The sequence below is a fragment of the Molothrus ater genome, chromosome 23 (genome assembly GCF_012460135.2).
Source record: "Molothrus ater isolate BHLD 08-10-18 breed brown headed cowbird chromosome 23, BPBGC_Mater_1.1, whole genome shotgun sequence".
NCBI lineage: Eukaryota > Metazoa > Chordata > Aves > Passeriformes > Icteridae > Molothrus > Molothrus ater.
In genome coordinates, this window is record NC_050500.2 from 6772950 (window position 1) to 6798380 (window position 25431).

The 25431-nt window shown below is 49.1% G+C and overlaps 1 protein-coding gene across 1 annotated transcript in view; it reads right to left on the reverse strand.

Annotated features, from left to right (window-relative positions):
- UBR4 (ubiquitin protein ligase E3 component n-recognin 4) overlaps positions 1-25431 on the reverse strand; it is a 93646-nt gene that overhangs the window by 17966 nt on the left and 50249 nt on the right. Inside the window, exons 69-92 of the mRNA XM_036396068.2 lie at positions 24953-25195; positions 23907-24075; positions 23260-23404; positions 22500-22585; positions 21942-22029; positions 21250-21443; positions 19940-20179; positions 16056-16194; positions 15117-15242; positions 14833-14961; positions 12642-12985; positions 11131-11221; positions 10115-10199; positions 9861-9988; positions 9045-9174; positions 8400-8557; positions 7431-7540; positions 6639-6780; positions 5875-5956; positions 4223-4396; positions 3702-3823; positions 2675-2872; positions 2464-2544; positions 193-280 (exon numbers count right to left, since the gene is read on the reverse strand). Coding sequence (XP_036251961.1) covers positions 193-280; positions 2464-2544; positions 2675-2872; positions 3702-3823; positions 4223-4396; positions 5875-5956; positions 6639-6780; positions 7431-7540; positions 8400-8557; positions 9045-9174; positions 9861-9988; positions 10115-10199; positions 11131-11221; positions 12642-12985; positions 14833-14961; positions 15117-15242; positions 16056-16194; positions 19940-20179; positions 21250-21443; positions 21942-22029; positions 22500-22585; positions 23260-23404; positions 23907-24075; positions 24953-25195 — 3492 coding nt within the window. The remainder of the gene's footprint in view (positions 1-192; positions 281-2463; positions 2545-2674; positions 2873-3701; positions 3824-4222; positions 4397-5874; positions 5957-6638; positions 6781-7430; positions 7541-8399; positions 8558-9044; positions 9175-9860; positions 9989-10114; positions 10200-11130; positions 11222-12641; positions 12986-14832; positions 14962-15116; positions 15243-16055; positions 16195-19939; positions 20180-21249; positions 21444-21941; positions 22030-22499; positions 22586-23259; positions 23405-23906; positions 24076-24952; positions 25196-25431) is intronic.

Below are 25431 nucleotides of genomic sequence, written 5' to 3' on the forward strand. Positions count from 1 at the left end.
AGTGCTCACATCTGAAGCACAGCTTTAAAGCGCTGCTAAAATCCTCCTTCACTCGAGGTGAAGCAGGTAAATGCTGCAAAAGCAACGTCAATCAACTTTAAGCTCACTGCTGTGAGGATAATAATGTCATTGCTCTGCAGCAAACCTCAGATTTCAAATCTAATCCCAGCTTTCAGCAGACAAATGCATTACCAGTGGTGGAGTCGAGGGACTCGATGAATTCCTCCGTGGCATCTCCCAGTAACCCCCGCATGCGGTAAATGATCCTCATGGGCTCCCCCTGCAAGAGCAGAGCTTTTTGTTCATTCTGTCTCTGGGCACTTGGACACAAGCCTGGTTCTGGTTTCAGTGTGTACAGACACTCCAGCCCCAGCTCTCCCTCGTGCTGTTGCACCTGCTGATGGTAGCACGGGGAAATCTTTCACTCCCTCATTCTCCCCTTCCTGAGATGAATTAAAAACAACAGTAGAGCCACCTGCAAAAACATCAGTAACTCATCCCTTGGTCTGCCCAGCTTTTCTTGGCACTGCCAGTTAATTGACAGACTGGTGACAAACAGTCTCTTCCATCTCCTCCAGCTTTCCTTCAGCAAGGAAAGATTGAAGTGAAAGATTCAGCCATGGAAAATGGGTTCACCTGCTTTCCATGGCAACCTCTCCTCTGAGGGTATGGCACAGCATACCTGGGAAATACAGGGAACAGGCACAGCCCAGGAAATGAAGCAGGACAGGCTAATTGGATGAAAGCTTTCAAACAGATAAAATCTGCAGTGATGGCAAATGGAAGAGGAGTAAAAGGCAATTTAATGAGCTTTCAGTAAGACAGTACATCACTGATACAGCCAAGAAGCTGTGCTTTTACCCTGAGAAAGGGACACTTTTCCAGATGCATTTCCAGCTGGAAATACTGACAGCATATCACAAAACTTTCCATTTTTAATCCATAGGTCTGAATAAAAAGCAGAAAAGAAAAATCCCAGATTTGGGAGCAGGAGACCTTGCAAGAGAAAACCTGTCAGGGATCGTGCTAAGCCTAATGTGGAATAAGCAGTGCTTAATGTCACAGCAAATACATAAGCACAGGGAAAGCCCCGGGGGGAAGATCTGCTCAAAGGCCACGCTGGCGACCAGCAATTAACACCACAGGGGCCCTGGTAAAACGGCAGATGAACAAAGAAAGCCACTGAGAGACAAGGGAAACAAAAAGGGGCCTGAGGTTGCGTTTCTTGTGAGCCTGTCGCTCCCAGGGAACGGGAGCTGCGGCTCCAGGAGGTGCTCACAAAGGAAGACAGATGAAAGCTGTTCATCCTCAGGAATGCTGAGCAAACTCTGCCTTTCAGCAGCAGAGCTGCTTCCCTCCCGGGAGAGCTGCACGCCCAGCATCCCACGGGAACAGCTCCTCCAGGGGCAGCATGGGGAACATTCCCACCAGCCACTCCATCAGAATTCAAATCAGAACTCACAGATTAACACCAGTGCCTCGTCTCCCTTTCCAAGTTGGTACCTTGTTAAAAAATTATCACTGTCACAAGGTTTGGGCTTGATTTTGCAGTACTGAAGGCTTTGTTCCTGAAATAAAGCTTAATGAGACCCATTTTATCATCATTCACTGCTAACTGGCACTTTGTTTGAATTCTTCCCACAAATGGCTTCAGGAAATGGAGGTTTCAAAGGTGATTTGAGGGCAGGAGGAAATGAGGAATGACCAAGAAATGCTGGGCTAATCACTCTTGTTTTATGATCTCAAGGGCCTCTTGAGAAAATATATTTGTAGTGGGCAAGCTTGAGCCTGATGGTCTCAGTGGGAGTTTATTTGAATGGTCACAAGGAAAGAAGGGAAGAGCTTGTTCTGGACCACATCCACCTCTGGAACAAGCTCAGTATGACATGGTGGACTGGACCCTTAAGACTGCTGGGTCCATTTCTTCATGTGAAAAACACACAACACGTACAATGAAAAACAAAAAAAGGATGAATCTGCCAAGTGCTTGAGATCCTGATGGAAAACCTGAGAGCAGAAGTGCAAATATGGAGAAGCACTGGATGCTCTGTGCATAAATAACTTGGGTTCACCCCTGAAGCACAGACTGATGGAGCAGTCCGGTGTCCCTGTGTGCACACACACAAAACTTTTGTGTGCAGATGGAGTGTGAAATGTGCTCTGAAAGGCACTGAAACGTTCAGCTCTCCCCAGGGGAACACAGGGAAAGCTGTTCCTCAGGAAGAGTCACGTGTGACACAGGACACAGCTCACCTGGGGCAGTGCTCTGCAATCACTCACGTTGCAGGGCCATGCACAATCTGTCCTAACAGAGCACCAAAAGTTGCTGAGCAGTTACACCCAATAAATTATATGCCAGGAAATAAATCCTGACGCGTGTGGTTTTGATTTTTCCCCGTTTTTTTTTGTTGATGTGAAGGACAGGTGCTCTGTGCTGTTAACCTGTACAAAGGTAACACACACCTCGTTTGTGGGACACCACACCTTCTTGTAGACCTCAGCCACAGGCAGATCCAGACTGATGATCTTGTTGTTCACCAAAAGCTGAAAGGGAGAGAAGAACAAGTCAAGAACAAGCTCAGGTTGTTACATCACCACCCCAGCAACCACCAGCTGCCCAAAACCAGCATCCCACAGGTCTGTGCAAGCAATCCCCACCTCCAGAAATTCTCACCTCCATCCCGCTGTCATCCTCCAGCAGAGCCACCAGGTCACAGTCCTGGCAGATCTTGTTCTTGATGTCCCTCATGAGGGGCCCGATGCCAGGCTCGTTACTGCTGTAGGGATTCCCTGGCATCCTGCCCTGCAGGAAATCTTCCTGCTGGGGATCTTTCTCCAGAGTGACAAAGAACTCAGTGACTTCATTCTCCTCCTAAAGAGCAGCAGCAGAGACAGAGTGAGTAAGTTTTTCCTTAACCGTGCTCCCATTCCTGCATTTTAATGGGAGAATGTTCCTAAACCTTCAGTCCTTTCCCCGCTGGTGCATCTGCTCTGCATGCCACACTCAGAGGATGGCCAGGATCACTGAGTAACCAAATTCCTCAGGGAACCTGAACCCCCCCAAAGGGATACACTGGGGTACAGGTGTCCACTGGCTAATGGTGAATCATGACTGCAGACACTGCTGCTCCTGGGAAAAAGGAACCAGATCTAGGGCTGCCAGAGGTGCTTGGTGGTGATTCTCCTCCTCTATCACGAGACCCCACCTGGAGCACTGCACACAGCTCTTGTGACCCTCAACAAAAAAAGGACATGAAACTGCTGGAGCATGTGCAGAGGAGGCCACAGAGTTGCTCAGGGCACTGGAGCACCTCCCCTATGGAGACAGGCTGGGAGAGTTGGGAATGCTCAGCCTGGAGAGGAGAAGGTTGTGTGGAGACCCCACAATGCCTTCCAGGGTCTGAAGGGGCTACAGGAAAGCCAGAGGGAGACTTTTCATCAGGAGCTGGAGTGACAGGACAAGGGGAAATTTAGGTCAGATATTGGGAAGAGTGGGCAGACCCTGGCACAGGGTGCCCAGAGAAGATGTGGCTGCCCCTGGATCCCTGCAAGTGTCCAAGGCTGGGCTGGCCAGGCCTCAGAACATCCTGGGGTCATGGAAGGTGTCACTGCCATGGCAGAGGGTGGGACTGGACAATCTTTAAGGCCCTTCCCAAAGCACTGCAGGCTCTGTGCAGGCAGTGTGCCCCTGCCCCACTCACAGGGTAGATGATGCTGCAGAGCCTCTCAAAGATGAACACTGGGGTCCTGTAGTCATCGAGGCTGTAACGCTTGGCAGTCTCTATGCACACAGCCATGAACGCCTTGGTCTCTGACTCTGTGCCTGCCAAGAAAAGGAAGCTTTGAAATGGACACTGCAGTCAATTTTATAGATTCCACTTTAACTCAGCACATGCAGCAAATCCTTCTGCAGCCAGCCCCACAATTCGGTGCTCTCTCCTTTTGGAATCCACTCTGGGAAAGATGAAAGGTATTTCTTTGGTAGGGTTACTCTGCATGGCTGGGCTGCACTAAAACAGCCCCATAAAAATGAGGAGGCTGAGATTCCTGGAAAATAAGAGGTGACTAGGAATGCTGTTCAACTGCTCTGTGCCAAGAGAAAATACTGGAAGCCATAAACCCCCCTGATTACAGCAGTCATTTAGAGAAGTTGGGTGGCTGTTCTGCTTTTCCATCTTGGTTGATCCCAAGGCTGGATTTATGGAACAGAGGTGTTTTTTACCTGTTGTCATGTCCTCCAGCATCTCCAGCAGCATGTCCTGGGTCTCATCAATCAGCTTTGTCCTCTGCACCACCAGCTTCCTCAGGCACAGGTAGCCATTGAGCACTGTGCCCACCAGGCGGCTCTTGAAGTGCCTTTTGATGGACTCCACCTCCACAAAGGAAGAGAGAAGACCTAGAAAGACACAGAAATTCAGGCAGTGTGCAAACCCAGGGCACTGGGAATATTTCTGTGTCTGCTCTGGGCTGCCCTGACCCCCAGGGCAGCACTGACTCTGACCCTCATTCATGGAGAAAGTTTCCCAGACTTCAAGATAGACTGGAATCCACAAAAGTGTGAAATAGATTCTAGAGAGCAGTGTGGGTGGATCACTGGGTGAGAAATTGAGGTTTTGGGATTTTTAGTGTGTTGTGGATGGCAGCAAGATGCAGGGCACAGGGTGCTGTCCTGGGTTTCTTCTTCACGCTTCTTCTTCCTCCTTCTCATTTTGTGATTGGGCAGAAAAGTCTGCATTGGGGGCTCCTTGGGATCAGTTGTTGGGTTAAAAGGGAAAATAATCCAGGTGTCAGCTCTTAATTGGATAATTTAGTCTTAAAAGACCTTGTAACAATAGATAATTAGCCATTTGTGCCTTGCTGCTGAACTCATGGTTGTGAGACTGTTTTACTGATAAGAAATAATAAACACCTGAGTCCCAACATGAATTACTGTCTCAAGTGCCTTCAGTCCAGACCCAGAGAAACCCACAACTGGTACCCTGGCAACTGGGACCCCCACAAGGCAGGTGAAAGAGAATTTGATTTCTAAATTTCATAGCAGCAAACAGAGCACAGTATCATAAAAATGGCTTGTTCCAGCTCCCATCAATCTGGGATTTCCTGTGAACTGGGTGGTTGCAGGCAAAAGCCTTGGCCTGGCTTGTAAATTGTAACATATGAAAAATAGTTTGGGAATGAGGAAAGGGCCTAAGGAGTTTCCTGTGTGCTTGATACAAAATTCTGCACTCTTTGGCATTTTCCTGTCACAAGCTATTCCAAAAGCAGATGATTGCTCCTCTTGTAATACTTCTAATACCTCTGATGATGTGAAATGACTTATCAGTGACATCAGCAAACTGGTCACTCCTACAATAAAGCAAAGAATCAGCAAACACAAGGATTCTTTCCCATGACACACTGATCAACATGCTGCTTCTTGCAAGAAGCCAGGCTTTATGGATTCACCCATTAATGGCTGAAGAATGTGAAAGAGGATACAAAAAACAATGATCTAGTTCATGAGGTATTTCCATTTCCAACACATTTTTGTAAAAGGGTATACACCCTAGAAGATAAAAGAAAAGCTCCCATAGAATAGGGAGGTAAGAACAACAGGTAGGAATAAAGCAGCAGTGTTTACAGTGGTGCCAGGGATTAGGTAATAAAGTGAAATGATGAAGCTTGCCTGGTATGTTACCACAGTTCAGCTAAAAACTCTTACTGACCACAAAAAAAATATGGAAAGATCCATTTAGAGATTAAGTGCTAAATCGATGGCAAAAATCCAGTGCTGACAATGGCAACACAGCTGAATGAGATCTCTCTGAAATTCTGCCACAGCTGTTAGAGAACAATGATCACCAGCTCTAACTCTGCTGCAGGCCCACTGAATACCTGTGAGACTCTTCAGGGCATATCCCTGCTGCAAATCCGTGCTGAGAGTTGCTTCCTCCAAGGCCAGCAAACGAGCTATTTCCTGAAAAGAATTACAATCATTAACAGCCTGTCAGGCCAAGATGGCCCTGCAATGCCAATAACCTTTGGGGTGTCTAACACAGGGTGCAAAGAAATCAGAAACTGAAAGCACAACTGCAACAGCAGGGAGGGAAGGGGGAAAGGAGAGGAAACCTGCCACAAATATCCCTCTCATTTTCTCCCTGCACCTCCCTGCTAGCACTGCTTGGCTCCAGTGGCCCTCCAGGAGCACTCACAGCCACCACTGATATGGAGAGTGCCACCTGCCCCTCTGGAGTGCAGCAGGGACCCCCACAGAAAACTCCCACCACTCTGAACACTGTAAATCCAGAGTGCTGCCTCTCCAAAGGCTGTAATTCCCATTTCTCCAGCAATGGCAGCACACCTGATCCTTCCCTGTCCCTAAGGGTTCTCAGAGCCCAGCCTGGGAGCTGCACAACAGATCCAGTGCCAAGGCAGTGCAGCAATATTGACAATCCCAGAGCAGTTAATTCAAGTGCTGAGGAATTCTCCAGCTGGGGCTAAAACCCCCCCGTGGGCTCCCTCTGTTCAGAGGTACCAGCACTGAAGTGTGAACTTGAGAACCTTGGCAGGGTCAGCAACAGGGCACTGAACAAAGGGATGGAATTTCAAAGGCAAAAAAAGCCAAGCTAACAGGTCATTTCCTGCACACAAATCCATACCTTAGTGATGAGGCTGCCAATGTAGGGCAGAACCCCTCTGGCTGCCAGGTACACCTTCCAGTGGGCAGGTTTGATGAGCTTCTGATACAGGGCCAGGTACTCAGCAGCACATTCACCAGCAATGCTCAGCTCATCCAGGTAGCTGGGAAAGAGAAACACAAGCTGATAACCCAAAGAGCTGACATTCCAGCCTAAGGACACTGTGGAAAGGAGGAAAAAGCCTCCAGAAATAAATCCATCAATAAATCCATCCATCCATCAATAAATCCATCCATCCATCCATCCATCCATCCATCCATCCATCCATCCATCCATCCATCCATCCATCCATCCATCCATCCATCCATCCATCATGTCCTGAGGCAGTGAGGTGTCCTTGCTAACAGCATCACTGATATTCATTACTTGCTGGCTAAATCAGTATTTGTCCCCAGAAGGAGTTGACTGTGCTATCAGCATGAGCTGGGCTAAGTTATGTCACAGCAGGTGGAACAGACTTCACTCTGTTATTCTGCCATTGAAGAGGCAGGGGAAGTGTTGGCCACAGAGCTGAACAGCTGATCCTTACTTCTGGAAAAAGTACAGACTGCAAGAGCTCATAGCCAGCAAACCCCAACTCTCCCCAAATCCATACCCTCCCAGCTAATTAAGTTGAAAAATCCAGCTCAAAAAGACCCCTGAACTGCAGGTACACAGTGAGAGGTGTGAGAAAAGCTGCAAGAAGGGAGAGATTCTGATGGGGACTGAAGACAAACACTGGTGGAGCTGCCAGGTGTGGCAGCACTGCAATACCTGGTGAGGAGATCCAGGACCTGCTGCTTCCTGCTGGGGATGGTGGCCAGGGCCTCCACGATGGTGCAGGCAGCCTGCCTGGCAGCCTGGGTGGCAGGAGTGAACAGCACCTGGGCCAGGGGCAGGAAAAGCCAGGTCAGACCCATGGGCACAGATGAATTTGTGACAGCTCACAAGAAAGCACAACACAGGGGCTGTTGGGTTGTCGCAGACATCTTTCATGAAAAATCCTTTCTTAGGATTTTTCCTTGTGAGAAGCTGCAGTTTCAGTAGCCAAAGTAAACAATGGTTATCTGCTGCTGTGGAATGCAACAGGTAGAGCCGTGACTGGTCTCCTGTGGGTGTTTGGATTTACTGACCACTCATGGCAGAGCTGGCTCTTGCTCTGTCTGAGACACAGATCTTTGTTATTCATTCTTGTCTATTCTTAGCTTAGCTAGCATCTGAAGAAACCTTTCTTTTCTATTGCTTTTTAGTATAGTCCTAATGCAACATATATCATAAAATAATAAATCAAGCCTTCTGATCATGGAGTCAACATTCTCATCTCTTCTTCATCCCGAAAACCCTTGTGACCACAGTCACATTGGGTGACCTGGTGGCAGCGTTTTCTTGTTCTCCCAACACTTGGTTCTGTGACAATTCCTGCTCTGCTCAGCACCAAAGTGTTTAAAGAGTGCATGGACCTGCTGGTCCACACACACAGGAAGCAAAGCTTTGCTCCAGGACCCTCAGAAGTGCAGCCCATCAGGCACAGGAGCACCGTGGCAATCAAAGGTTCAGAGTTTAGGAACCCACAGACTCCCAGATCAACGTTTGGTGCAGCATTTCTAAGGGAGCACAGCTGCAAACCTGACTTGGAATCAGAGGCAGTGAGTGCCAGCCTGCCCAGACACCCCTGCAGAGGAGCTGCAGCAAAGCACCCCCAGTGTGTGACTGAACCCTGCCCCGGGCTCTCCCCACCTTTACCTGTCTCAGCCAATTGTTGTGTCTCAGCTTGAGATCCAGGGGACAAGTTCTCTTCCCACGGCGACTCATGAACTGCTTCCACTTCCAGACGTATTTTTCTGACAAGTAGAGCTGGTGAAGCTCAGCTTTGCTGGGAGTTTTCCCGTTGGCATCTGCACCTGCAGTGTTGAGCAGAGCCCAAGAGAACTGTCAGCAGTCATGAGCTGCAAACTGCCAGAGTAGTTTTGTGTTCCTACTGGAACTCTCCAAACTCCAGCTGGGAACTGAGTGCTTCCCATCTCCTCCTGCTGCCATTTTCACTCCTGTGGAGCCATGCTCAGTTCCAAGCCTCATGCAAATCCCAGAGCCTCTCTCAAGGAATCCCATCAGCTTTCCAGCTGGCTGCTATCAATTTAAATAAGCAACAAGTTTCATTTTTTACAGTCCCTGATTCTCTTTGGGCACAGAGCATTTTCTGTTTAAGGTTTGAGGCACACAGCCCAGAAAAGTCAGTGCTACAACTCTAAGGACTAAATGTGAGGATGGAATCAGATGTCACAGAAGGACAGAAGCCAACACAACTCCACAGAAGCACATTCCTTATTAAATGTGGGGACACACATGTTCCTGCACAGAACTGCAGCAGGTCACAGGCACAGGGGTTACCTCTGGCAGGGAGGCACTTCTTCCAAGCTTCATATGATGCCTTGGGGTCCCTCTTGAGCCACAGCTGAGCCTGTGCATGGATTTCATTGCTGTAAGGCTTCACAGTGGTGAGAGCATCCATGGGCACATCCTAACAAATCAAAAAGCTCTGTGATTCTTCAGAAAGCCACAGTCTGCTCCCAAAGAGCAACCCCTGGGGCTGGGCCATGAAGAGGCAAATGCAGCTCTTGGACAGCAGGAGGGTAATAGAGTGTCTGTTAATGGGGAACTAAGAGAGATATTCCAGTTCCTACTGAAATATCAGTAAACCCATCTCTGACATCCATCTGTGATTATCAGACAGGCAGATCAAAGCAGAAAAATACCTTCTCTCCTATAAATCTAATCCTAAATGAAAATCAACAGCAATCAATCAATATATTTTAATGAGAACTGTAGCTCTGTATTTAAAAATCTGAGTCAAAAGTACTTAATTCTTTCAAATTTAGGTACCTGATTCTACAAAGCTGCTGAAAGCCTAAAGCCTGCCCAAAATAACCAAGCTGTGGCTTTGAAGTAGCTCTTTCCCTATACCTCAGATCTGAGGGGACCCTCAACAGTTGTGGTCAAAGTCACCAAAAGCCAGTGAAAAATAGAAAGGAGTCATCTGTAATTTGCAGTGTGTAATGATCAGAGTCACAGGGCTTGTGCTTCCCTAGGAACAGAGACCAGGAAAATCGAGTCCTGGCTTCCTCACACACTAATTCCTCACTGAGATCAGCGTGCCAGACTTCAATCAGCAAATTCTCAACGTTTTGCTCAGCCTGAAGGCAGTACCTTGTTTTTCTTGCTGGTTGGAGCAGGTGGCTTGATGAGCTTCTGGAGGATGCGCAGGCACATGAGGGTGATGTTTTCAACAACCACCGGGGTCTTGATGTTCACTGCCATCAGGAAGAGGCTGAGAGCTGAAAGCAGACAGGGCTGTTCATTATCCTGGGAGAGCTGCAGACAGGAGACACCTGCACAGCTCTGGGCAGCACCTGAAGTGGGTTCAGAGGTGGAAATGCTGCCCTTGCCGGCCCTGCACTCACCGCAGCGCAGGCGCAGCTCCCAGCAGCTGTCCTCCTTGGAGATGGAGTCTGTCAGCAGCAGCATCTCGTACTGGAGGCTGCTCGCCTGCAACACACACAGCTCCAGTCCTGGGGTGCCCCACTCCCTTCCCAGCTTTAGTCAACTCAGGTTCAAAACACATGGATCTAGGTTAGCTTAAGCCCATGCACACCTGGGGGGACGTGACCGGCTGGAGAGGTACAAGCAAAGCCAAGGCAGGGAACTGCCTGAGGAAGCTTCAGCAGGGACCTGCACACAAAATTTTGTGCTTTACTCTGACATTTATGTCATTTCCTGTGGAAACCCAGGGCACTGGGAATATTTCTGAGTCTGCTCTGGGGTGCCCTGACCCCCAGGGCAGCACTGACTCTGACCCTCATTCATGGAGAAAGTTTCCTGGACTTCAAGATAGACTGGAATCCACAAAAGTGTGAAATAGATTATAGAGAGTAGTGCAGGTGGATCACTTGGTGAGAAATTGAGTTTCTGGGATTTTTAGTATGTTGTGGATGGCAGCAAGATGCAGGGCACAGGGTGTTGTCCTCACGCTTCTTCTTCCTCCTTCTCCATGGGTTTGGGTGGCATTTTGTAATTGGGCAGAAAAGTCTGCATTGGGGGCTCCTTGGGATCAGTTATTGGAGTAAAAGGGAAAATAATCTAGGTGTCAGTTCTTAATTGGATAATTTAGTCTTAAAAGACCTTGGAACAAGAGATTGTTGGCCATTTTGTGCTTTCTAATGAAAAGCTGCCAAACTCACAGTAGTGAGACTGTTTTACTGATAAGAAATAATAAACACTTGAGTCCCAACATGAACTACTGTCTCAAGACTTCAATCCAGACCCAGAAAAACCAACTACTGGTGCCCCCACAATTTCCTATTGAAACTCAAACTTTTTTTTTACAAACAGACCATAAGAGAGAAGATGCAATGATTAGAATACACCAGCAATGCAGAGGGGCAGAACAAAGAAATAGGAAAACACTGGAGTCTCTCACCAAGTCTGGATTTGCCCTGTGTCCCTTCAGAGCTGCAGAAACCTTCCCAATGATTAAATCATTCATTTGCTGTGTGGCCTCTGGATTGTCCCTGATTCCAGGAGGAAAAAGACAACACTGTTATGCTCTGCTTGTACTAAATGCCAAAAGCTCCTGGGATTTCAGCTCAGCTGGTAACAAGTGCACAGGGAGGTGGGGGTTACACTTTGCTGGTGCACAACAGACCCATGGCAGGGGTGGGACTCTGAGGTCCCTTCCAACCCAGACCACTTTGTGATTCTAAGGTAACTCCCTATGAGGCTTTCTCCTCCTGAGGGGCCTCTCCTGATGCCTTTTTAGGACTACCCTAAAACAGAGGCCAGACAAAATGAAGGGAATAAAAAGTATTTACTGAAGGGCCCTCAGGTACATCTTGGGCAGAGGAAGCCCTCCAGGAGCTGCACCCAAAAATGTCTCACGGGTTTTCACACTTTGATAACTTTGGTCCATTTGCATGTTGGGGGTTAATCCTCCAATTACAGCTTCAGCTAATGAAGCCATTCACCCCAAGTTTGCTCCCCCAGCTCCCTTTTGTTGAATCTCTGGGGGCCTGAGGCAGTGAGGTGTCCTTGACTGCCAGGCCTGGAGAGGAATTGTTGTGTCTGCCCCAAACGGAAGAACAGCAGCTGGCACTGCGGGTGGGGTTTGGAGTTACACACTGAAGAACCCAGGATTATATTACAAATTACAAATTGCAAATACAAATAATAAAAAATATATTAAATGAATCTATGAAATGCTGAGGCAGTGAGGTGTCCTTGTGTCACACACATCTTTTATGAAAAACCCTTTCCTTAGGATTTTTTCTCCCGAGAAGCTGAGAGGCCTCAGGAACAAAATGTACCCAATGGTTATCTGCTGCTGTGGAATGCAACAGGTGCATCTGGGATTGGGCTCATGTGGTTGTTTCTAATTAATGGCCAATCACAGTCAGCTGGCTCAGACTCTCTGTCCGAGACAGAAACTTTTGTTATCATTCTTTCTTTTTCTATTCTTAGCTGGCCTTCTGATGAAATCCTTTCTTCTGTTCTTTTACTATAGCTTTAATATAATATATATAATAAAATAATAAATCAAGCCTTCAGAAACACAGAGTCAGATCCTTGTCTCTCCCCTCATCCTCAGACCCCTGTGACACGGTCACATCCTTGGGGAGGAATTGCTGTGTGGGAGAACAGCAGCTGGCACTGCGTGTGGGGTTTGGAGTTCTACACTGAAGAACTGCAGGGTTATATTACAAGTTACAAAAACAAATAATAAAAAATATATTAAATGAATATATGAGGCAGTGAGGTGTCCTTGCCTGCCAGGCCTGGAGAGGAATTGCTGTGTGGGAGAACAGCAGCTGGCACTGCGTGTGGGGTTTGGAGTTTTACACTGAAGAACTGCAGGGTCACCAATACATGGAAAACCCAAAAGCTGAGGCCCTCAGGCACCACTCCCAGGATGATGCTGCCCAGAGCAGCTCTCACCTGGTCAGGAGGCACATGAGCTGCCGCACCTCCTCGCGCATGGCGGCCGCGCCCCGGCGCAGGTTGTAGTCGAAGAGCTCCCGGATGAGCCCCTGTGCCACCAGGATGTGGCGGATGGCGCCGTTGGTGGCCAGGGCCCGCAGCAGGGTGATGCAGTGCTCGGTGACGGCCGAGGCGCAGCCGTAGCACTTGGTGGACGAGGTGTGGCCGCAGCCCAGCACGGACAGGGCCCGGTACTGGCTGGCCGTGAACGTGGGCAGCGCCGAGCTCCGCGAGGACTTGGTGGCCGCCTCGCGCTGCTGCAGGTCGTACTCCAGCAGCTCCTTCCGAGAGGCAAACACTTTCTGGGAACACACAGGAGCAACTGTGAGCCAGCACAATGCCACCCCCAGACACAGGTCATCTTCACTGAGTATTTCAGGGAGAAAGATTTTGGAGAGGAATGAGGGATTTGTCTTTACAAGCAAGCTGGTAGATAAAACCAGCACTGAGAAATCAAAGAAACAATGAGAAGGATGCCACTGATTGGAAAAAAAGATATTTGCTTTTACAAATAAACTTTATCCAATGAAATTGGATGTTGAAAACAATGGGGAAACCCCCTAAATTCCGTAAGAATTAAAATTAAAAGGGAGGGTTATACACTAGAAGGAAATCTTGGCTATCAGGCATTCTGAACCTCTCAAGTACCTCAGCCAATGGGGAAAGAGAGAAGGGAAATGTGACTGGGAAATTGGGATAAAAGGGAGGCTGCATCCTCCAAAAACTGGAGAGACCCCAGGGGAATGCCCCATGGCCTCTCTCTTTATTCAAATAAAGCCAAAAAGGACTCCTCTGTCTCCTTTTTGGACGTAAACCTCTGGTGTTTGTGGATTAATTTTCCTGACATTTTCACTGAGTATTTCAGGGAGAAAGATTTTGGAGAGGAATGAGGGATTTGTCTTTACAAGCAAGCTGGTAGATAAAACCAGCACTGAGAAATCAAAGAAACAATGAGAAGGATTCCACTGATTGAAAAAAGATATTTGCCTTTACAAATAAACTTTATCCAATGAAATTGGATATTGGAAGATAAAGAAACAATGGGGAAAACTCCTAAATTCCGTAAGAATTAAAATTAAAAGGGAGGGTTATACACCAGAGGGAAATCTCTGGTATCAGGCATTCTGGGAAGTCTGTACCTCTCAAGTACCTCAGAAATGGGGAAAGAGAGAAGGGAAATGGGATAAAAGGGAGGCTGCATTCTCCAAAAATTGGCGAGACCTCAGGGAAATGCCCCACGGCCTCTCCCTTTATTCAAATAAAGCCAAGAAGGACTCCTCTGTTTCCTTTTTGGACATAAACCTCTGGTGTTTGTGGATTATTTTCTTGACATTTTTAACCAAGTGTTTCCAAACTTGAAATCCTTCATGGCAACAGCAGACTTGGGAAATCCATGAGGAATATCAGCCTAACTCTCATTTACAACAGAATTCACAGAATCACCAGGTTGGAAGAGACCTTAAAGATCATGGAGTCCAACCCAGCCCCAACACCTCAACTAAACCTCAACCAAACCAATACCACATCCAGGCTTTGTTAAAAACATCCAGGGATGGGGACTCCACCACCTCCCCAGGTGGCCATTCCAGAACTTTATCACTTTATCCTCCCTGCTGTTTAAACTACATGCAATGTAACACTGGAAATGTGACAAATCTGTAGTATTAATTACTATGAATACTGTCAGAGTAAGTCAGAGTAATTTATTCTTTATAGAAAGAGCCAAATATATTTAATATGCTTAAATATCACAGCCAAAAGGACATTCATGATGTAGCAGGTTTTCCAGTGTTTATGTGACTTGTGGAGCACAAATAAACATATTTAATTTATAAAACACTTCTGTAGGTTACCCCTCAGACTGGTGTGTTTTCAAACACTTGGATACATGCAAAAATTCAATTCTCTTTAATTAACCATCTGTTCAGTCTCCTGCTCTTCATGATGTAGCTGCTGAGAAAACCAGTTTCACAAGCTAGCTGAAAATTTAGTAATTAACACATAGCTTTTAGAAATTATTATTATTTCCCTGAAAATATGCAGCTGATCACCTGCTGTTAATGATATCATTAAATGAAGAATGGCAACATCTTGGGGTTTTTTTCCCTAATAAACACCTGGCCCAAATCCAAACCAAAGCACGTTGTACCTGGATGATTTTGGAAAGTTCATCGAAGGAGTTCTTGCAGTCCCCACAGTACTCCTGGGCCAACTGCAGGATGTACCTGTTCACACTGGCTGAGGTAGAACTGATCCCTCCACTGCTGCCAGACTCATCCTGGAACGGGGAAAGCAAAGAGGAATCACAAAGGGAGGCAATCACAAAAATAACAACAGCAGAGCAGCACCCGAGGCAAGGACTGCCTTGGGCACAGCCCAGGCCAGCGTGTGCCCAGCCTGAGCTCTGTGCCAGCTGCACCTGGCCCTGCTCACCTGGGGCTTCTCAGGGGCTGCCTCGTTCACTTTGCACAGGAGGCTCTCCAGCTGCGGCCGGTGTCCCATCAGCTGGTGATACACCCGGTCAGCCTTGTCCAGCAGAGTGTTGATGTTTGTCACTGCCTGCCCAGGGAAAAGGAAAGCAAACTCTTATTTCATTTTCAGAACCACAACCACCAAGCTCCAAATCTTCTCTTTTGCTTTTCTTTGGGGGGGTGAAATCACTGAATTGTGACCCTGCAGCCTGGTTCTGCCCTGAGAAGCACTGTGGTGACACTAATGAGCACACCCTGTGACACTACACTGAGCACACTGATCCTTTGGGACAGCACACAGAGTGCACAGGGCTCTTTGTTCATTAGCAGGGGCTCCTCAGGTGGGATGGGAAGCCAACAGAATAACCCAAACCCACCCCCTTCTACAGCAAGGCAAGGAGATGCAGCCAGTTCATTTGTGAGGCACTGAATGATGCCTTTTGAAGAATTACTTGTCTGGTGGAGCAAGACACAAACCCAGAATGCATCAATCAGTGAGGAGCCTTGAAGGAAGCCTGATTTTGACAGGGGATGGAGCCCTGATTTTGACAGAGGATGGAGCCCTGATTTTGACTGGAGATGGAGCCCTGATTTTGACTGGAGATGGAGCCCTGATTTTGACAAGGGATGGAGCCCTGATTTTGACAGGGGATGAAGCCCTGATTTTGACTGGAGATGGAGCCCTGATTTTGACAGGGGATGGAGCCCTGATTTTGACAGGGGATGGAGCCCTGATTTTGACAGTGGATGGAGCCCTGATTTTGACTGGAGATGGAGCCCTGATTTTGACAGGGGATGGAGCCCTGATTTTGACAGGGGATGGAGCCCTGATTTTGACAGGGGCTGGAGCCCTGCAGTGCCCACAGTGGCCCAGAGCCCCAGGAGCTCCTGCCAGCCCCACCTTCTTGCGATCCTCCTCGTTCTCGATGGGGTCCACGGCGCAGCAGGGCTTGGCGTAGAGCATGAAGTCGAAGCGGGCGTATTTACAGAAGCCACAGGCATTGCACAGGAAGGGATCCTTCTCATCATAATTGATGGATCTGCAAGGAAGGCAGCAGCTCAAAACCTGCAGCTCAAGGCAATGGAACAAACTGGACAGGCTCAAGTAAAAGAGATGGGTGACTTAAAACACCTCGGTGACCAGACTGCCCTGGGGAAGGGAAATACTTGAGAATCAAAACCTACAGATCAGGCAACAAAGAAAGTTCTCCCAGCAGTGCCACGTTCTGGCTGGAAAAAGCAGGAAGAGAAATTGTTCCTAACAATTCCACTTTAATGACAGTAATTCCCAGTCAGGCTGGGGCACTGTGTCCTTTAGGAGAACACAGGTGAAGGAACTGTTCTGGTTTTTAGGGTTTGGCCTTTGCACTGGGATTGACTGCACTTCTCCCCACTGCAGAGCAGGGCAGCAGACAGAACTGATTTATAGCTCCCAGAGCTCCAGAAGGGATGTGGAAACCTTTCCACACACCAGCAATCACCAGGAAAGAGCCTGCAAAACACCTCGAATCCCATGGGAATTAGAGAGGAATAGGGACAACAATAAGGGGAAAGAGATACCAGATAAGGAGACAAAAGTGACAAAAGAGAAGGATTTCTAAGGCTGTAGCAGAAGTGTGAATAGCACACAGTAAATTACCCCTGAGCCTGCTCTGAATGAGGAGAGCACAACAAAAGCCATGAATAGAACTGTGTGTCCAGCCCAGCCAGGGATCCTGGGGGAAGCCCTGCAATCCCCCAGCTGAACTCCAGCCTCCAGCCCAGGCAGGCCAAAAATAACCTGCTCCAGGGAATTCTGTGCTGTGAACTTCGAGGGCTGGATGTGAAACTTCAGCTGGCTGAGAATTGTGCTCCCAGGCTCCCTTTGTTAGCCTGCATTACATTAAATCCCTGTAAGCCTGTTTTATACTTCCCCACTAATTTGATTGTGTGCTTGTATTAACCAGAAAGGGGGATTTCCATGGCAGGGGGTGTGGGGCACCCGGGAGGGCTCTGGGGGACACTCACACCTGCACTGGGGCACTGCTACACACGAGGGACACACAGTGACACCCACAGAGCTGCACTTGGGGCACTGGTAGATGTTCGGGGGACACAGAGACTCTGGGGACACCCACAGTGACACTGGGGACACCCACAGACCTGCATTTGTGGCACTGTTACATGTTCTGGGGACACACAGTGACACTGGGGGCACACACAGTGACACTCAATGACCCTGACCTGCACCTGTGGCACTGGTAGACGTTCTGGGGACACACACAGTGACCCTGGGGACACACACAGTGACCCTGACCTGCACTTGTGGCACTGGAAGATGTTCTGGGCACACACACAGTGACTGTGGGGACACACTCAGTGACAATGGGGACACCCACAGACCTGCATTTGTGGCACTGTTACATGTTCTGGGGACACTGGGGACACACAGTGACAGTGGGGGCACACACAGTGACACTCAATGACCCTGACCTGCACCTGTGGCACTGGTAGACGCTCTGGGGACACACACAGTGACCCTGGGGACACACACAGTGACCCTGACCTGCACTTGTGGCACTGGTAGACGCTCTGGGCACACACACAGTGACACAGTGACACACAGTGACACTCAGTGACACACAGACCTGCACTTGTGGCACTGGAAGATGTTCTGGGCACACACACAGTGACTCTGGGGACACACTCAGTGACAATGGGGACACCCACAGACCTGCATTTGTGGCACTGTTACATGTTCTGGGGACACTGGGGACACACAGTGACACTGGGGGCACACACAGTGACACTCAGTGACACACAGACCTGCACTTGTGGCACTGGTAGACGTTCTGGGCACACACACAGTGACACTCAGTGACCCTGACCTGCACTTGTGGCACTGGTAGACGTTCTGGGCACACACACAGTGACACTCAGTGACACTCAGTGACACTCAGTGGCCCTGACCTGCACTTGTGGCACTGGTAGACGCTCTGGGCACACACAGTGACCCTCAGTGACACAGTGACACTCAGTGACACACAGACCTGCACTTGTGGCACTGGTAGACGCTCTGGGCACACACACAGTGACACTGGGGACACACTCAGTGACACTCAGTGACACTCAGTGACACACAGTGACACTCAGTGACCCTGACCTGCACTTGTGGCACTGGTAGACGTTCTGGGCACACACACAGTGACACTCAGTGACACACAGTGACACTCAGTGGCCCTGACCTGCACTTGTGGCACTGGTAGACGTTCTGGGGACACACACAGTGACACTCAGTGACACACAGTGACACTCAGTGACCCTGACCTGCACTTGTGGCACTGGTAGACGCTCTGGGCACACAAACAGTGACACAGTGACACAAAGACCTGCACTTGTGGCACTGGTAGACGTTCTGGGAGCACACACAGTGACACAGTGACACTCAGTGACACTCAGTGACACACAGACCTGCACTTGTGGCACTGGTAGACGTTCTGGGAGCACACACAGTGACACAGTGACACTCAGTGACACTCAGTGACACACAGACCTGCACTTGTGGCACTGGTCGCAGCTCTGGGCACACACTCAGTGACACACAGTGACACACAGTGACACTCAGTGACACACAGACCTGCACTTGTGGCACTGGTAGACGTTCTGGGCACACACACAGTGACACAGTGACACACAGTGACACACAGTGACACTCAGTGACACACAGACCTGCACTTGTGGCACTGGTAGACGCTCTGGGCACACACTCAGTGACACAATGACACTCAGTGACACACAGTGACACTCAGTGGCCCTGACCTGCACTTGTGGCATTGGTAGACACTCGGGGCACACACACAGTGACACTCAGTGACACACAGTGACACTCAGTGACACACAGACCTGCACTTGTGGCACTGGTAGACGTTCTGGGGACACACACAGTGACCCTGGGGACACACAGTGACACACAGTGACACTCAGTGACACACAGACCTGCACTTGTGGCACTGGTAGACGTTCTGGGGACACACACAGTGACCCTGGGGACACACACAGTGACCCTGACCTGCACTTGTGGCACTGGAAGATGTTCTGGGCACACACACAGTGACTCTGGGGACACACTCAGTGACAATGGGGACACCCACAGACCTGCATTTGTGGCACTGTTACATGTTCTGGGGACACACAGTGACCCTGGGGGCACACACAGTGACCCTGACCTGCACTTGTGGCACTGGAAGATGTTCTGGGAGCACACACAGTGACACTCAGTGACACACAGTGACACTCAGTGACCCTGACCTGCACTTGTGGCACTGGTAGACGCTCTGGGAGCACACACAGTGACACACAGTGACACACAGTGACACTCAGTGACACACAGACCTGCACTTGTGGCACTGGTAGACGCTCTGGGAGCACACACAGTGACACACAGTGACACACAGTGACACTCAGTGACACACAGACCTGCACTTGTGGCACTGGTAGACGCTCTGGGAGCACACACAGTGACACACAGTGACACTCAGTGGCCCTGACCTGCACTTGTGGCACTGGTAGACGTTCTGGGGACACACACAGTGACACACAGTGACACACAGTGACACACAGTGACACTCAGTGGCCCTGACCTGCACTTGTGGCACTGGTAGACGCTCTGGGCACACACACAGTGACACTCAGTGACACACAGTGACACTCAGTGGCCCTGACCTGCACTTGTGGCACTGGTAGACGCTCGGGGAACACACACAATGACACTCAGTGACACTCAGTGACACTCAGTGACACACAGACCTGCACTTGTGGCACTGGTAGACGTTCTCGCCGCAGTTGCCGCACACGCCGGGGTTGGCGGGCACCGAGGCGCTGCAGCGCGGGCACTGCAGGGTCTCGGTGGAGGCCTGGTAGTTCTCGTAGAAGTCGGCGAACTCGATCATCAGGTTGGAGGCCACGATGGGCAGGGGCAGATCGATCTTCACCTCCGTCTGCCCCGGGGTCAGCTGCACCTTCTTGGCCTTGTGCCAGCGAGCCGGCCTGCAGGAGGGGGAAGGGAAGGGACCCAAAGGAAAGGAAGGGAAAGGAAAAAAAAGAAAGGAAAGGAAGGTTTTCCAGAGGGAAGGTCCCTCCCCACCCACGTGTGAGGAAAAGCAAAATGCAACCATCTCGGCTCCAAATCTCCTTTAAGTGGGATGAATGGAGAGCAGTTCTAGGATTCGTTTCCTTAGCTTCTGTATTGACATGATATGTAGCCAGAAATACATTTTAAGCCTTTATCCTCTTCATAGAGAGAGACTGTTTGGGATTAAAGAGCTGTTGATGCCTCATGGAAAAACTTTAATTCTACAGACATTTTCTAGGGATTTTCACCTCCATTTTTTTATTAGTAAGGACATTTGCATGAAAACAGGATATTTATTTCTTAAAGATCTCATCTGCTCCCACTGCTTATTCTCAACCTGAAGTCAGAATCCTCTCTTTGTGACATCATAATCCTCTCCACAGCAGCCACTTGTGATGTCACAGAGGATTAAGACTTCAAATAAGCAATAAGCAGCGGGCACAGATTAATCCCTAAGCCAAAGAGATCTGATTCTGGTGAGAACATCTCAAGAAGTAAGAAGGGGAAGCACATAAGCAGGACTGGCTCCAGACTGAGCAGTGTGTTGAAAAGGAGCCATTTCTAGTAGGTAAAGCAGAGCTGAGAGTGAGACCATCCAACTTCTAATTTTAATTCTACTCTATGGCTTCAAAGAAACAATGTTAATGCTTTCAGCATTCCTGGACATGCTGCAAAGTCCAAATCCCTTTTGGAGTCAAACTACCCATGAAGTGCTCGCAGTATTACTGCTGGTTCCCACACAATTAAGTCAGGTGCTTAAAAGCGAGCCTGGACAAAATCAGAATGCACAAATTTTATAGACATTCTTCAAGCTTCAGAGGAAATCTGGATCTTTGCTTCAACAACTGTAGGGGATTCAGAACAATCCCACCCAATGTGGGCTGAGAGTGATGAGTAATAGTCTAAGGAGGAACCTTGGGGAAAAACAAGAAGCCAAGGGAACGAATCTGATTCAGAGACTGCACACAAAACTTGATGAACATACTTGTTCTTCAGCTCCACGATGGCCTGCACGGTCCTGTTGTTGTAGTAGAGGTTGATGGTTCTCACCATCTTGGTTCGTTTCAGGTCCCCAATCTTCACTGTCACCTTGCTGATGGTGTGGCTGCCAATGAGCTTCACCACCTGCTGCGTGGTCGTGTAGCGTGTGTCCACTTTGATGGACGAGAGCTTGATGTACTGGGGAGACAAAGCAAGGACACACTGCCTGTCTGAGGGCCCCCCAAAACCTCAGGGGCACAGCAAACCCAGGACTGGGATCCCTGCTCTACTGGGGAGACAAAGCAAGGACCCACTGCCTGTCTGAGGGCACCCCAAAACCTCAGGGGCACAGGAAACCACACCTGGAAAGGGTTGGGATCCCCACCACTGGAAAGGATTTAATACCTGCAGTTAGTGCTGGTGCCATGCAGAGCAGCTGGAGCTGTGGCAGGAGGGTTTAGGCTGGATATCAGGGCAAGGTTCTTCCCCCAGAGGGTGCTGGCACTGCCCAGGCTCCCCAGGGAATGGGCACAGCCCTGAGGCTGCCAGAGCTCCAGGAGTGTTTGGACATCGCTCTCACGGATGCCCAGCATGGGATTGTAGGGATGTTTGTGCAAAGCCAGGGTTGGATTTGATCCTTGTGGGCCCCTTCCAACCCAGGATATTCCACGGCTGTGTGATTCCAGGGTTACTTACACAGAAAGGCACCTCAGGGTTGTTGCAGACAAGGCAAGGATCACTCTCCAGGTAGTAGCCATCAAATTCCACGAGCCCAGACAATGTGCTGGAATGAGGGAACAACACTCACAAATGGACTTGGGCATTTGCTGCTCTAAACCCAGGCCATTCAATCAGAATCACTTTAATTTCCCCCATTTCCCAGTCCCAGTGTGTAACAGAACTGTTACAATGTAAATCACACTGGAAATAACAGCTTTTAACTAAGCACTTTTATTGTAATTATCAATGGCCAAGGTGGGACCAAGAACATAACCCTCAAAACTGCAAATCTCTATTCTCCAGCTGGGCCTAAGATTTTATAACAGTTACTGACAGTGAAAGCAGAAGAGCTGAAGCCAAGCTCTGCTGGTAGGGCACAATGTCAGGTGTGCATCTGGCAGAAAGGATTCTGCTGCTCTCCCAAGCCCAGCAGGCACAAACCTCAGCAGGGCCCATCCCCACCACCTTCCCTGGGTCCTCCCCATGGATGGAGCTGAGCTGGAAAGCCCTGCATGACCTGGATCAAAGACTCACTTGTAGATGTTGGAGTTGGGGTGGTTGGTGAGAATGTGGTTTTGGGTCCGGAGGATCTCCACGGCCTTTTGGGAATATTCCTTCAGCTGAAATAAAACCAGGCAAAGTCAGTCTTCAAAACAATGCTTTTATTGCTACACAGACACAAACATCCTCATCTTGTGGTGTTCCAGGTGCCCCAAAAGAAGTACACACCACACCCACAGGAATTTATGTGTTTAAATCATTACCCAGGACTGTAACTGATCCTAAAATTTGAGATTTACACAGTAAAGCTGTGTAAATTTACACAGTAAGTGCTGTTTGTCAGTCAATCCCTGAAAATGCCTGCCAAGATTTGTACAGCAATCCCCACTCTTTAAACATACTCATGCAAGTATCAATGGGTCTAAATTATTTGTTCTCAATCCCACTGATCCCCTACAAGAGGCCACAACTTCCTTTGTTCAAAAATCATGGTTACAAAAGATTTCTAGGAGTTGCAATATCAAAAATCTATAAACTGGAGCTGCCAGATCCACAAAAGCCTCCTGTGGGAAAGAGATATTTTTCTCAATAAATAAAAAACTCACCAGCACAATTTTACCCCCAAAACAATAAAACAAAAACCCACACTTCCAAATCCTTTAGGGTTCTGCTTTTTTTAACATTGAAGTTCTAATAAGATGAAAAATTTCCAGCAGAAGCTCTTGTGACAGAAAATCTGTACCATAAATGAGCACCTGGGATGCTGTACCTCCCTTCTGCAATGTCACTGTACCTTTTTCTCAGTCTGTTGTGTTTTCAGGGAGAAGTATCCCAGGAGATCTACAAACTGGGCAGCCTTTCTTCCATATGCTGGGAGCTCTGGCCAGATGGACCACATGAGATCCAGCAGTAACTCCTGCTGGGACTTGTTGGAGTTCCTGTTGGGTGGATTACAGACAATCAGGGTTCTTGTGCAGAAGGAGAACATAAGCTCCAGTCCACCAAAGTGGGAAACCATCATCTTGCAGAGCTCACAGAGCTAAATCCCACCATCCCTTGAACCCATCTGTTTTCCAGCACTCCAAAACAAAAGCAGCTGTCCTGCAACAACTGAACAGAGCTCTGAAGGACTCCAGCCCCCTAAAGCACTCCTTTCCCCACACAGCTCCCAGCTTTTCATGGTGGGAGTCTGGGATCTGCCCCAGAAATTCACTTTGCCCACAAACAGCTGCTCATGGTCATGACAGGGGTCAGATTTTGCAGGCAGAAAGAAAGTGCTCCTTGCAGGTGACAACTGAGATTGATCATGGGTAAGTCACAACTTCCACCTCCAGCCCCAGTAACTGCAAAGCACGAGGGCAATTCCAGAGGGGCCCAACACCTGCAGGCTCCAGCATCCTTCAGGGAGAGGCTCTGGCCCTGGGGCAGCCCCAGGCTCACCTGTAGATGTGCAGGGCCAGGCAGTGGGCCTGCCACCTCACTGAGGAGGAGTTGGATTCCAGCAGGAAGCAGCGCAGGAACTGGATGAGGGTCTCCTTGTCAGCAAACTTGTTCAGCTGGTTCACCAGGGCCGTGCACAGCTGGTCCTCCTGGCTGCCTGAACCCTCACCTAGGGACACAGGGAAGGCTTTAGGGGGAAGATAAATGCAGCACCTCACAGGCAGGCCACTCTCCTATTTCAAAGAGTCAGGATAATGGGGACAAATGATAATGTTTCAGGTAACAAGAAAGTTTAATATTCCTGTCTTTTTCAAAACTATAACCCAGCACTCCTGACTAAAAGGAAAAAAAACTGCAGGAAAACTTGCCAGTGAGGACGTGAGAAATGTGCTACACATCTTGATAAAATGAAAGGACTGACCATGAGGCAATGAAAAGACTCACAGAGAACCATCTGATGGTGAAAGCCAAAGCGGCTCCTTGAAGAAAAGCCAAGAGAGAATTTATGCCCGTGACTTTTATAGGGAAGCTTAATTACTTTCCCAGGACTGTGGATATTCATTAAGCAGCAGCCCTGGCTCCAGCAGAGCTTCCAAGGCAGCCAGAGGAAACAAGTCTGAACACAATCACTGCAGAGCACAGCTAACTGGGTGTGCATCCCCAGGATTTGTTTTAATCCTCATGAGCCTTTCAGCCTCCTACAACCCAGGACAGGCAAGTTAAGTGGAAGCTGCTTCATCACTAGATTAGGTAACACCATTAGACAACTTCAAACCCACTCAAGGCAATAAACACAGTGGGTTTGGGATGTCCTCAGCACGTGGCTTCAGCCCAACTCCCAGGACACACTGCTTCACCTGAGTCCCCTCTGCACACAGGGAAACTGCTCCTCTCCCCTGATTGTGGCTGTGGGTGCCCTGCCACGAGCCATGACCCTTTCCCAACAGCAGGATTTATCATCCAGCTCTTTCTGAACAAAGTAAGAAAGGCTGTGAGGAGCAGACTTGCTCCCTAAAACCACAGGACAGGGCCCAGCTGCCCCTCACCCTCTCGCTCCTTCTCCTTTTCCTCCTTCTTGCTCTTTTTGGTGGAGGATTTGCTCTGCGCTGCCGCCTGCCCGGAGCCTGATGCTGCAGGAGCAGAGCTGGAAGAGGTGCTGGAAGCTCCAGAGGATGAAGCCACAGACAGCACTTTGCTGCCACACAGAGCACAAGACAACAGCTGCAGGAGAACTGGGGACACTCCTTCATCTACCAGGAAGCTGACTTGGAGCAGGAAATAGAGAACCGCTGTGGAGGAAAGGGGAAAATGTTTGAATCACACAATCATGGAATATCCTGAGCTGGAAAAGGCCCACAGAGATTGAATCCAACCCAGGTCCTGCACAGACACCCCAACAATCCCACCCTGTGCATCCCTGGGAGCATTGTCCAAATGCTCCTGGAGCTCTGGCAGCCTCAGGGCTGTGCCCATCCCCTGGGGAGCCTGGGCAGTGCCAGCACCCTTTGGGGAAGAACCTTTCCCT